The sequence below is a fragment of the Anopheles merus genome, chromosome 2L, assembly GCF_017562075.2.
Source record: "Anopheles merus strain MAF chromosome 2L, AmerM5.1, whole genome shotgun sequence".
NCBI classification, from domain to species: Eukaryota; Metazoa; Arthropoda; class Insecta; order Diptera; family Culicidae; genus Anopheles; species Anopheles merus.
Window position 1 is genome coordinate 7,092,096 of NC_054083.1, and position 14,043 is coordinate 7,106,138.

A 14,043-nucleotide genomic window follows, 5' to 3' on the forward strand; every position below is an offset into this window, starting at 1 on the left:
GCGGAATTGATTTTGTTTGGACAGCACAAAATAATCGCTCAGCAAATTTTAATAATATTGCAGGAATAATGGAACGAAATTTTGTGTTAAACATCTTACAGAAAAACCACAAACTTCAATCTACTTTCCAATTTGAGCGCTTGACAAAAAAGGTTGAGAACTATACTGTTAACCTACAATTCAACATGGCGCTCATGTCATACCTATGGTCTTGCCGCCGCTTCACACTCACTGAACGAAAAGATTGGCTCTGAAATAACTGCGACAGCACGCCACAAATTCTTTGATAACTTTTTATTTATGCTTTCCTCCATGTTTCACACTGCATTGAGCATCGTTCATATATTCCAATAACCGAATTCCTTATCTAAACATCGGAGACAGAATTGGTGGGCGCGTTTTTGCCAGTTTCTTCGATTAGAGTGTGTGAGCGAGAAAAAAACATGGCGTCGGCTGGCTAGGCGCATTCTGGTGTTGTTTGTGCTCGTGGTTTTATTGGCGTTTTTGGTGGCTGGTGTTGCTAGAATGAAGCGAATTGGTTGCAATTGAAGTGAAATGTATCAATGTAAAGCGAATTAAATTGGCTTCATCGTTTAACCATATCATACGCGCTTTTGGTATTGTACGTAAGCATTGGTCAATCACTTTTGGGCGGGCATTTTTTTTTATCAATAACAACATCACTACTTGAGCGGATGTTGTACTTGTTGTGTGTGGGTGTTAGCTTTAATGCACGCAGCACGTTCTTCCGGACTTCGATCGTGCTTTTTTCTTGTGTGAAGAAGACCTCCACCGGGAGAGTAGAATGCCCACGCTAGAAGCGCAAGGAATAAAGCAATGTCAAGCTCAGTGTTCAAAGTGTACGCCTCTTCCAGCCGCGATGGGTTCGAGAGTGATGCCGGTTCTAGCGGCGGTATTGGCGCGAAGGAACGTGATGTAAGCGATTCCTGTGCTGTTCACGAAGATCTGAAAATCGATTCAAATTTGGTCATTTTGGTCAACAAGGATGGATCTGTATCGGTGGATCAAAGCACTCTCCAGAGCCTGCTAGGTACTTGTTTACGTTTTAGTTCCGCGTCTGCATTCGAGTTGACTTAATAAAGAGACTCGAGATTTTTGCCTACGTTTTATATTGTTCTTGCTTTTGCCTTTTTTTTTGTAGCCAATGAAACAAATGATACATCGGTGAGCGTGGTGCGTATATCCTCCCCAACGCCAAGCATTGAGGAGGAAATCGAAGAAGAACAGCGACTGCGTAAGGAAGAGAAACAACAAATGGATGCTGATGCTGGTAGCTCTAATGAAGATTCGAACGAGGACAGTAATTCCGTCGCTGGTACCAGCTCCGCTGCGTCGAGCGTCGCCGGAGTAGCACCCCGGCGAGGGCGATCTACAGCTAAGAAAAGCTTGAGCACGATGCTGCTGGGGGACGACGATGATCCAAAGCACGTTAGTTTGACGGTGGAAGCTTATTACCCCCCAAAGGAGGCGTCAAATTTTGCCGCCCAAGTGCTCAGCTTAACTGGCTACGAGCATCCTCTACGCAAGGAGGCAGTTGACATCGAATACTTGAAGCTACTCGTTTCAAACGATCATTGCTATACGCCACTTTCTTCGCCGACGCAAAAATTGCCTCCAAGAACGTTGCTGGATGATGCCGATTCGTCAGAAGAATGCACTGTCACTACGGCCAGCAAACCTAAGATCGATGGCAGTTTTGTGAGTCAGTCAGTCAGTGGAAAGGGTGTCGATGTGCGTAAACCATCCAGCGTGAAGGTAATCAAAGTTGGCAGTGTGGCGGTGTCACCAGCCGGCTCGACACCTCAGAACAAATTGAAAAAATCAACGTCAACTGCAGGAGTTACGCCGCAGGAGCAGAAAAAGGTAACCAAGCCCAGTAAACCTGTTGGAAAGCCAGCTCGGGATGTTGATGACGAAGAAGACGAAGATGACGACTTCGATTCGGAGTATTCCGACGAAGAGTCTTCATTCTCGGAAGAAGATGATGAGATGGATGCGGATTTTAGTGTCAGTGGACGTTCAACGAGCAAGAAACGAAAGCAAATAGCCAAGAGTAAGGTTTCGCCGAAAACGATGCCACGAGCTCAGTATAAAAAATCTGACTTAAAAGAGCTAAATGAGTCCATGACCAAGGAAGGCGATAAGCATAAACACGGCAAAGTAATTGTAAAATCAGCAACGCCATTAGTTGTAAAAACACCTTCACAAAAGTCTACTATCGTTAAAGTGGAGCCCAGTGTTAAGGGATTGCCTGTGAAGAAAGATGCTGTAAGAATTCACTCTAGTTCCTCGTCCTCGTCTGGATCAACGACACCGACACTGATTAGCAGCAACAAACAACTGCCGCATGGAGCTGTCTCTGGAAAAGTGCAAACTAAACTGGATTCTAGCATTCCCAAACAACAACCGGTAGCTTCTGTCGCGGCAGCAGTCGCGTCGCCAGCCGCAGCTAGTGTACCGGTTGTCAAGAAAGAAAAGAAACCCAAAACCAATCCACACGATGCCGCATTATTTAGCGATATGTCTGCACTATTTTCTACACCAGATATAATCAAAAAAGTTAATGCTAACAAACCGTCAACCCCCAGTAGCATTTCCTCAGCAAATACTAGTACCAGTAACGTTTTGCCCGTTACCACAACCACTAGCTTAACAACAGTCAAAGGACCCGCTCATTCAACGATGAAACCTACCGAACAGAAACAACCAGTAATGCAGATACAAGCGCCAGCATCGGCTACCCTTACGCATCCTAGCACAGAGCAAAGATTGGATCTGATTGATGCAGTCGTACAAGAAGATTTACGACAACCAGTAACTGTTACACCCGTCACTGAATCTTTAGGCTCCGCACAGACGACGAATGCACAACCAGCCGAAATTCCAAACATTGTAAAAATGTTAGAAACACCGTCCAATACAGTGGACACAGTGGGATCGGGCGCCATGACGGCTATGCTTCCCGAGGTAAAAGCTATTCAGCCAGTGGCACCGGCCGTGGACATCTTACCCGACACCAGCATCCTGGAAGCGCTGACCAGTAACGATGATGCCTTGCCGGAAGAATTGCTCGAGCATGTGGCGGAGTTGGCCAAAAACAAGGAACTGCAGGAAATACTCGATAAGCAGGTGTTAGGAGTGATAAGTCCGGATGGACTTTTAGCTCCACCGGTTCTACCTATGGGCGGTAGTATGACAGACTTGTTGCCGGAGCAGCCGATTGTACAGCCTACTTCAAATAGCGCTGTACCCTTTGGACCTGCATCTGCAGTACCGGAGCAACACAATGTTAATCCAGTTTCTATGGCACCATTGACCCCCAATGATGCCGCTCAGGAGCAATCCACCATCCAAGATCAGCCAGCGGTTCAACGGAAAGATGCGATACTAATTCGTCGTAGTGACGGGCGTGTAATAACGCTGCCTCCAATAGAAGCACCCACAACACGCGCGTCTAAACGACGATCACAAGTTGGTGGATCGAATACACCGACAACGTCTCGCAAGCCTACCGAACAGCCACCGGCTACTGTGGCCGATAGTTCTGAAACAGTCGCTGCATCTGACACGCCCAAGCTTTCAAGACGTCAGTCCGTTGCAAAGGGTGCAATGACTCCATCCTCCTCTCGACCTGGTACGCCTACAGCCGCCATGGTTGAAGCTGGTAGCTTAGTGGAGGGTAAAGGCGAGCAAAAAACGACTGACGACGCAACGGCAAACAAACGAAACAGTAAAGTGCGCCAATCGGTGGATAGTACTCGCGTGAAACGAGTTAGCTCGTCCAATGTGGCAATCGCCATAGAAGCAGCGCAGGACGATGATTACGAATCAGATGAGAGTTGGAACTCGGAAGACGATCCAGATCGGTAAGTCCTGCAGCAGATAACAATGGCAGTAGTACATAATTAATATTTATGCACATATTTTCTCCTGCAGGCTTTGGTGTATTTGCAGACAACCTCACAACAATCGCTTTATGATATGTTGCGATTCGTGTGAGGACTGGTTCCACGGTAAATGCGTCAACATCACCAAAGCGATGGGCCAACAAATGGAGCAGGACGGCATCGAATGGACTTGTCCTAACTGTCTTAAGAAGAAACAAGATCGACAGGTAGGCAGAATGGTTGGTTGTTAATACCATAGAATCGTCCCTAAAGAGGCTTCTGTCTATTATCATTTTAGCAACCGAAGTTGATGGCATTTTGGCAAAAAAGTAGTGACACCGGAACCACGGAAGCAAATGCTGCTGCCATTCCTAAGACCACACATCCGGCAGAACCCACACCGTCAACGGCTAGCGATGTGACGAATTGTGTCGTTTGTAGTAAACGTGCTAAGCCTAGCTCGATTTACTGTAGCGATGAATGCATACGTAAACACGCTTCTAGTACCATTGTGAACGCGCAGTCATCTAAGGTTGAAAAATCCAAGGATCGTCCTCCTGTCGCTTCTTCCCCAGCCACGGTATCGGTTGGCAATACAGATTCAACGAATGAAAGTCACATTGTAAGAATATTTATCCTGCTCTGTTCCCTTTATATTGGTATTAACATTACGTTTCGCCTTTATTGTAGGTAATAGTAATGGAGCGAAAAACTGGTCGTTGTTTAACAGGAAGAAATGCACCTTCATTAGATAAACTCAAAAGCTGGCTTCAAGCGCATCCAACATTCGAGCTTGTGCCACCCGGTTCGGCTCAAGCGTCGATTATTCTTGCCAAACAGGCTGAAGTTCGGAAGCAGCAACTCGCTAAAGAAGCGGCGGAAAAGAAACCTTCCTCTTCCGTTAATGCTACAATTACATCTTCCAGCGGTGTTGGTGGATCGTCTCCCAAGGTTCAAACTCAGCTTAAATTTAACGAACAGAAAAAAATGGTACTATCCACATCTGCCTCGGGCTCGCCGCAACCGGGTGTAAAGTCGCAAAATTCTCCGAAAATTCTCCCGACAACAAGCAGCAAGCAAATTCAACAAAAATCTAGCTCGTCTACTCCTAGCGCCTCTACTCCCGTTGTGCCAGTGAAGGGAACTCCAACGCCTGTGGCCAAAACTGCATCGAATGTTGCAAATCCACAGAAATCGAATACAAACAGCAGCGTCCCGATCTCACCGAGCAGTACGCCGATCAGCAAAAAACAACAAAAACCAATTCATACACCTTCACCTTCATCGTCCACCGCATCAGATCAAACAAAACAGTTCAAAGGATCAAAATCATCTACTACTCCTGCTGGTGAAAACATTCGTGTGACTGTCAAGAAAACATTGAAGGTACGTGTATATTGTTCACTTTTTCGATACTTCTCCACTGCGAATGCTTATACAGATGAACCGTGATCCCTACGTATGCTTTTAATTTGTGGTCCGGCAAGTGTTTATCGAAATACTTGGTAGTCACTATTTAAATGTGATAAAAATAGCTCTATTATAATTTTTTACGAATTATTGTTCAAAAGGATAGCATAAATATTATTGCATCGATTGTAGGAACACCTTATGCAACGTACCGCTGAACTGCTAGAAGAAAGTACGATTATGCGACTCACGGAAGAAGAAATTGATCGCTTCGTAGACGAAACCGAACGGGAAATGTTTATCCTGTTCAACAAGGACACTGGGATGAAGTATCGAGCCAAGTATCGATCATTGGTGTTTAACATAAAAGATCGCAAGAACTTATCACTGTTCCAAAAAATATCCGAGAAATTAATTGAACCAAAGCAATTGGTATGTATAAATGCCCGAGCTGTTGAATATGGTTAATGCTGTGTATATTATTTAATTTTACGGCATTTAACTCTTTGTTTCTTCTAGGTTCGTATGACCGCCGACGAATTGGCCAGTCAAGAATTGGCACAATGGCGCGAGAAAGAAGCTAAACATCAGTTAGAAATGATAAAGAAATCGGAATTAGATTTGCTTGCCTGTGCGAAGAATTACGTTCTGAAGACGCATAAGGGCGAAGAAGTGATCGAAGGAAAAACGGATGATCGTGTTCAATTGGACCCTTCGGCGCCTGTTGAGGATGTAGTTCTTCTGCTAAACAATTCGGCTGTTAGCAGTACGAGTGAGATGGATGATTCATCTACTGGTTTGCTGGAAGGCTCGCATCGGACGAAAGAGTACGAATATGGAGGTGTGTATGGTAAGACGTACTCTGGTCTATACGGCATGGGATCAATATCCAGCAGCAGTGGTGTAACAACACTCAGCAGCGGAAAGCTTGATAGTCACGGTTCCGGTGGTGCAGGTTCATCATCATCTTCGTCACGCAAAAAAGAGTCTCGCCGAAGTAGTCGCAGTCGCAGTCGCAGCCGTGGAAGAAAACACGAACGCGATCGCTCGCGGGATCGCAGCCGCTCCAAGCACAAACGAAAGCGCAGCCGTGAACGTAGCCATGAAAGGCATTCCAGTCGAGACAGGGATCGCGAGAAAGACCGCGATCGTGACAAAGAACGGGACCGTGAACGTGATCGGGACCGCGATCGAGACCGCGAACGGGAACGCGATCGTGATCGTCATCATAAGGGACGCGAACGTAGCAAAGATCGCCCTAAACATGAAAGGAAGAGCTCACGCGAGAAGGAAGCATCATTGAAAAGTTCTTCGGAAAAACGAAGAACGTCGACTGCTAGTCGTGGTGCCGAAACTTCTTCTGATCCGAACACGACAACGGATGGTAAAACTGTTGAAGCGCTAAGCAAAACTACTACAGGGTCGTCGAAAAAACGAACAGAAGAACTAACGAAAGACTCAACTAAACAACCATCCGTGATAGAAACGCTTAGTGACAAAGGAGTTGAGAAAACGGAAACAAACAAGGTAGACACAGATGATTTGGGTGAGGCCGTTGTATCGGAAAAACATCAATCGACTGTGGAAAAAAATGCCGAGGCTTCTAACAGTTCAGCCGTAGCAGTAGAGAGCACGGTTAAAGACTCGAAGTCCGAGCAGGACCAAGAACCGACAAGCACAGTTACAATTCCAACACCCCCGCACTATCCATATGAAGGAGAATCCCTGGAGGAACTGGAAAGCAGCGACCCCGTTGATCAACAAAAACTAGAAGCAGAAAAGAACTACTGGACGGGTAGCGTACACATGATCGATGTCGCGAGCATCGAAATGTCAATACGCGCTGTTAGCGGAGAAATACACGATGTAGTGAAAGACTTCACAGTGGATCTGAATATTTGCGGAACTATTAAACCAGAGATTGTTTGGGAATACATTGGACAGATAAAGAAGAGTCCCAATAAAGAAGTCTGCTTGGTGCGTTTCCATTCGCCGGAAGCAAGCGCATATTACACACTGTACAAACATCTTCACTCTCGCAAACGGTACAGTGTAGTGAAGTCACCGTCGGCTTCCATTAAGGACTTTTACATTTTTCCATTGCCGGCAGATCAAATGATACCGATGATTTTAAAACCACTTAGGGGTATTGGTATCATTGAAGGTGATAATAAACCGAACCTTTTGCTAGGTATACTGGTAAAGATCAAGGGAGGCAAACGACCAGCATCTTCGAATTCTTCCGTTACGTCAGCTCCATCAAAGGTAAATATTTTGAGAGTGGGATGTATGTTCTCTGTAACATAATTGTTAATAAATATATATATATATTTTTATTTTTATTTGCTACAGGTCGTACGGCACCAGCCGAAAAGTTCGATCAGTAGTGCAAGTGGAAAGTCTAGCACAAGCTCATCGACGTCCAGTAAATCTTCTTTGATGCAGCAAGTTATTACAAAGTACACTTCCAAGGAACCAGCCAATGAAGCGCCAGCAAAACCGGATGTCGACTTGAAACATGACACAGCGACAGTGCGATCTGAATCGGCTACTAGCTTAGAATCGAATAAATTGAGCACCCCTGATACTCCTGCCAATGATCCGATGGATATGGAAGTCGATATGAATATCATAAAAGCACCGATCGCAGGCAAAGGTAAGAATATGCTTTCTGATTATTTGTTAATTTATGCTTATTATTATCATTACCATCATCTTCAACATTCTTTCATCGCGGTTTTAGTTATGTCCGGGGAAGGAAATAGCAACAGTAGCACTATTGGATCGAGCCGTGCACCGGAATCTAGCGCCATGCTGATAGATGACGACGACGATGAACCGTACTCTCCTGGCGGTGGGAGCGATGATAGTAATTTCGCCGATGTGACCGCTATCGTCGATACGTCAAAGGTGGCACGTACTTCAACCTCCGAACACGGGGTTGATATAGAAGAAGAGCGAATACGCATCGCCATGGATGAACTGAATAGAAAAATTGCAGAACAAAAGAACGAAATCGTTGGTCTGATCAGCATGGCCGAACTTAAGGAGGACGAAATTAATTCCGCCTTACCGCCGTCATTGATCAACGAAATACCCATACCTCCCAACCTATCACAAATTCTGGCCAGTATTAAGGGAGGCAGTAGTACAACAGCAGGTGTTGCAAGTGTGCCGTCCGTAGAAAACGTCGGCGAAGTTTCTTCGGGGCCATCTTCCGGCTCACTAGCGGCAGAACCCGTAACGGTTGCCACGAACCGAACTTCCGAAGCGAATGAAGACGAGGAGGAGGAAGAATACAACCCGACGACACCTTCCCTGTACTGTGGATACAAAGCTGCAACATCTATTCCTTACTCTGCCATACCAGTTGCCAACAGTCAAGGTGATATAGATGAACGCATTCTCCCTGCAACGCTGCTGCCAGTCACGGTGGCGGTACCAAATGCTGCGTCGTTTGATCCTGTCACTTCCCTTACTGCTGCTGGAGCAGTGTTGGCTAACCTAGCCGGCAGCTTGCCTTCGGTTAGTAACGTTTGTCAGCCAGCGAGCGGTTCTGAAGGCGAAAGCCGGTTGGCGAAATTGTCAGAAGCGGAGCTACTAAGCATGGTACCGGACGATGCGGTATTGCCAGATTCTTCGTCGAAGGATTCCTAAATAAGAGTTTGTATCTACTTTCATGTAAGTACGAAAGTAATGTTTAAACAGCGTTCTATGCGTAAATCATTAAGGTTTGTATGCATAGATGTTTTTGTGATACGTTGTTTAGAAAGTAAAAAAAAGTAAAGTATGATACGTGAAATTGTCAGCTCTACGCAAGTGACATTTAAGATAATGCTTTAAGATCAATACACAACATTGTAAGCCGTTCCGAACGCAAATGTCTTTGAAACAGATCCAAACTTTTACGCAGTGAAACCTATTTTCTGCATTCCTGCATTGAGCACTCTTCGATATTGATTATAAGAACAGTAAATATTTGATAGTGTTTCAACAGTGGACACAAAGGCAATATAAATGGAAAACTACTAGCAACTGCAATTGTATTTCATTCTTTCGATACTTCTTGTCGAATCAATTTTCACAACACAAATTAGCATCAAATTGGAAAATCGAATGGGTAGCTCCTTTGACTGTATTATTACATTTTTGATGATGTGTTTTATCGTAACAAGGCTATTGTGTATAATAGCAATACATAAATGAATGTAAAAAAACTGTTTGCAAATATTGCTTGAATTTTAAGTACATTAGCTTTCGACACCTGAATTTTAATTTTCATGTTTTGTAATATATAAGCCTAGTACTATAGAGTAGTAATTTCCGAAACACGAACAACCATCATTTTGGAAATGTGATGAAGCTGGGAAAAAATATGCATTTATCTGTTCGTGTAATATTTTAAGGCGAAGTTACAGCAGCAGCATAATCTAACACTATGCAAGTAAAATATTCTTCTTGATGGACCCCTGCATAATTCAAACGGATAGTGACTATTCATTGCATGACGATAGAAGTGAAATATTTTAGCTCCTGGAGGCTTCCGTGTTTCTTTTATAATAGTCCTTACAATTGATGAAATAAACATGATTAAGAATACGTACATTGTTTAATGCACTAACGGGATAAATACCTGCAATCGATTACATCCGAAGGTTAGGCAAAAAAGGGGTGTTATTTGTGTTGTCCTCTGGTAGTTATATTTGAACATTTAAATCGTTCACTTGCGTATTTTTAGATGGTTCTTCGAAATATTATATACAGTTGATCCTATCAGATAGGAATTGTCTCCTAAATTAGCTCCTAAAATCAAATATTACTTGTAAAAGATCCATTCTCATGGAGATTCTCGGACTGATTTTGCTTCTAAAACTCCTTTATTCAATTCACGAACTAATTTTACATTCCGGAGATAATTCTAATTCTGGAGTCAATTACGGACTGGAAGACGAAGGCGCGAGACCGTGAGCGGTTTCGGACACTCCTGAGGCAGGCCAAGAGCGCAAAGCGGTTGTAGCGCCGGATAAGTAAGTAAGTAAGGAGTCAATTATGATTCTGTTATCGGGGCAAATTGCGATTCCCAGGTCAATTCCGATTCCGGAGTCGATTCTGATCGCTGAATTGATTCCGGAGCCGACTCGGGAATCGGCTCAGGAGTCAACTCTGGAATCGGCTCCAGAGTCAACTTCGGAATCGGCTCCGGAATTGGCTCCGGAATCGGCTCCGGAATCGGCTCCGGAATCGACTCCGGAATCGAAATCGGCTCTGGAATTGATTCCGAACACGGAATCGGAATCGGGTAGTTCCGATTCCGAGCTCCAACCACTAGTCCTCTACCCGTCACATAAAGTCACATAAAATAGACTGAATTTGTTGGATCTTTCGATAGGTACTCGTGTACGGGTGTGTAGTTTGGCTTCCATATTATGGAAGGCTATATGGCAGGATGGAATAGATTTAATATCGACTGTCTCGGTTTTGTATACGCTTGCTACCCTGGTCTCCTGACATTCAGTTACCACCATATAAAACGCGATTTTTGCTTCTTGAGCTGCTCCGCTCCACATTAAACGCCGCACTGCAGAACAACTATTTATGGAAGGTTTACTACTGAGTAGCATCCAACGTCCATCCTGGCTTCAGAAGCTGAATTAATATGTGAAATATATAATTATATTTCAGCTACGCTCCTGTGCGCTTCTTGCGTTGATCGATAGTCGGACCGGCTATGGATCTAGAGATTTTCTCAACTCCATGATTCGAGCCTTTAACGTAGTACATGAACGCTAACTTAAACCTTTTTTTTATAGCACGAAAAAAGATGTTATGGTTTTTTAATAAAAAAAATGTTGAAAGACAAGATTTTTAAATTCTCGCTAGGTTTCCTACCGTTTTGGCGCTTATACTAGGTACATGTTACATGAAATGTATCGTTATAGTTCGTTGGAACAGAAGAACAAGCTGTATTTCGTAATGTATTACAAGGCATATGTGCGTTATACATTAAGATCAATTCTCTATAGGTTGGAATTACCGATAATAGTATTATTTGTATTAGAAAGGAGAAAATTATGTACAAGCTAATTTAAACCTAACATAAGAACATGTATTGCAATCTCTGCAAAATCTTCTGGATCTCAGTATTCGGTGAAGCCCATAGTATGCACGATTTCCCTACACAATGCTTCTCCGGATTTCGCTGCTGATGTCGTTGTCCGAAGTAACGACCGTCCCGAGGTAGCAGAACTCCTTTATTCGAGGTCATCGCCGTCCTTTATTCTCCAGCGAGCAGGTACTTCGTCTTTGTCACATTGATTCTCAATCCAGCACATGCTGCTTCGCGTTTGAGTCAGCGGTACGCCTCATACACTTTCGCTGTCGTCTTGCCTGTCTTGTCTTGTCGTCTTGATGATGTCGAAGACATCCGCGAAGCCAAAAAAATAGAGAGACCGGTAGAGGATCGTGCCACGGATGCGTTGTCTAGCCCTTCCGGGGCGATGTTGAAGAGCACACAGGAGAGCCCTGTGAGATTCGAACGATTTCAACGTCAAGTTCCACACTCTCACCTTGCACTGCACTCCGTTCATGGTGGCTTCTAACAGCCGGATCAACTACCCAGGGAAGTGGTACCGCTGCATGATGCCATAGCTCCTTCCGGTCTATGGTGTCGTAGGCCGCCTTGAAGTCGATGAACAGGTGGTGCGTAGGGATGTGGCGCTCTCGGTACTTCTGGAGGATCTGCCGTAGAGTGAACATTTGGTCAGTGGAGGATTTGCCCCCAACAATCCCAGCTTGGCAGCTGCTGAAGAAATTTGTAGCTAAGGGCGCAAGTCTGCAGAACAGGATCTGGGACAGGAAGAAGGCGCTGCGGATGCTCATGTGCTTGGAGGAGGCACATTTATAATGCTCAGGTTGAAGAATTTGCCATGAATCCTCAACCTGCACATCCATTCGTTGAACGACCACCTCCCGATCACTCTCTGCTGCATCGCATCCAGCACCATGAACGCATTACCGAGTTTGCGCGTCTCTCCACCGCTCTGGTAGATCGTGCAGTTGCTACGGTACTGGCGAACTGTCACGCCTTTCCAGCACACCTCATGAAGTGCTACTATTTCGAAGCCGCGTGCCCAGACCTCATCGAACGCAATTCGAGTTTTTACTTTTTCCGATGAGAGGGTTTTGAAGTTCTATGTCCCGAGCTTCAAAACGACCCACGTAAGTACTTTTTCCATGCGTGGGTCTGAATCGATTGTCCCGATACGGTTCTTCTTCTTAAGACCTCATTGGCCATACACATACCCCAGCATAGATCCATAAAGGAAAATCGGTTCATACTTCATCGAATACAATAATATTCCTTAGCATCCTTTTCATAGCTCGCCAGGAATCAACTACCGGATCTGGCGCATCACTTATCAGAACAAAACTGCGACATGCCTACGGCCTGTTCCACTGGTACCAACGAGTGGTTCCAGGCCACTTGCTTACGAAGCAGGAGAACCTAATGTATTTGGAATTGTCCACTATCATCAATGAGTGAATGAGTGACCTCCCAGATTGTACACTCCCCAAGAAGAATTCGACTGTCCACTGGTAGGACGTGTGCGAGTCTGAAGCCTATGTTGCCTCTTTCTTATATACAGTGGATCCTCGCAGTATAATGCTCTTTTCCATATAATGTGTATGATATTGTCCATACTGTCTTAAGGCTCTGTACTGCTGCTGGGTTCGGTCCACTCTTGACTATTGTAGTATGTTCGGAAGGTAGCTAGTCGCCATGTAATGTGATGAGCGTACACGCGGTACATACTGTACATCGATCAACGTCGGGGTAGGTCAGTGTTTCGCTGACATGTATCGATGTGGAATAATACTTTGTTCGAAGCGGACTTTTCAACACTTGATCGTCCAGGCGATCATAGAAACCCTTAGGAGGTTTCCCTTACTAGAAACGTTGGAGTTTAGAAGCCTTACCTTGGGTAGGGGGACATAAGTAAACTCTTATAATAAGTTGGAAGGCGAAGTATTAGGAAGCATAACGTCCTATCTTGGCAGTCCGAACGAATCTGACTTGCCACGGTTGGAATTGGTTTTATTTATACTCAAATGAGTTAAGGGTTTCGCACATTTGGTTCCGGGTTTTATGTTGGAAAGTTATTGTTTTCACTCAGCTAGTTACGTTTGTTTTTTGTTGACAAGAACGATGGTTCTTGTCACTAAGTTCCTGTTTTGGGTTTAATGCATTAACTGTTCCTGCTTATGTTGTACGTTTCGGTTGATTCTGTTAAGTGTGTCACAATTGTTTTTATATGAACGGTGGGGCCTGAGCTCTTCCGGGTGTGTATGGTATGATCTGATTTACTGAATGTGTTACAATGAATGTGTTACAATGGTGTGGTTTGGCTTTCCAAAGTGTGTTACAATGTGTTTATAGCTGATAGTGTGTATTACAATATGTTCTGTATAGCTGATATGCTACACTATGTTGCCGATGTCTGTTCTTCATTGAGTGTTCAACGTAAGTTTACACGTGTAGCTGTCCGACGCTTCCTCGGTAGTTCTCAACAGACCCTCCTTCCCTATCCCATCCGCTGTCGTCTTCTGGGGTTGGGCTTATTGAAGTCCGGGATTCCTACATCTAAAAATGCTTTATTGCTAGTATCATATCTAATGACCTCGATGTTCCTCCTTTCCTGCATTCCGTTATATGCTCCATCCCGTC

The 14,043-nt window shown here is 44.5% G+C and overlaps 1 protein-coding gene across 1 annotated transcript; it reads left to right on the forward strand.

The window, feature by feature from the left end:
• The first annotated feature begins 183 nt into the window (after positions 1 to 183).
• Positions 184 to 9,917, forward strand: LOC121594334. Its single transcript, XM_041917488.1, has 9 exons — positions 184 to 1,051; positions 1,163 to 3,887; positions 3,958 to 4,135; positions 4,207 to 4,530; positions 4,599 to 5,294; positions 5,511 to 5,750; positions 5,838 to 7,583; positions 7,671 to 7,974; positions 8,062 to 9,917. Exons 1-9 carry the CDS (start codon positions 838 to 840, stop codon positions 8,973 to 8,975), a joined length of 7,341 nt encoding a protein of 2,446 aa, XP_041773422.1. The 5' UTR covers positions 184 to 837; the 3' UTR covers positions 8,976 to 9,917.
• Positions 9,918 to 14,043: the final 4,126 nt, after the last annotated feature.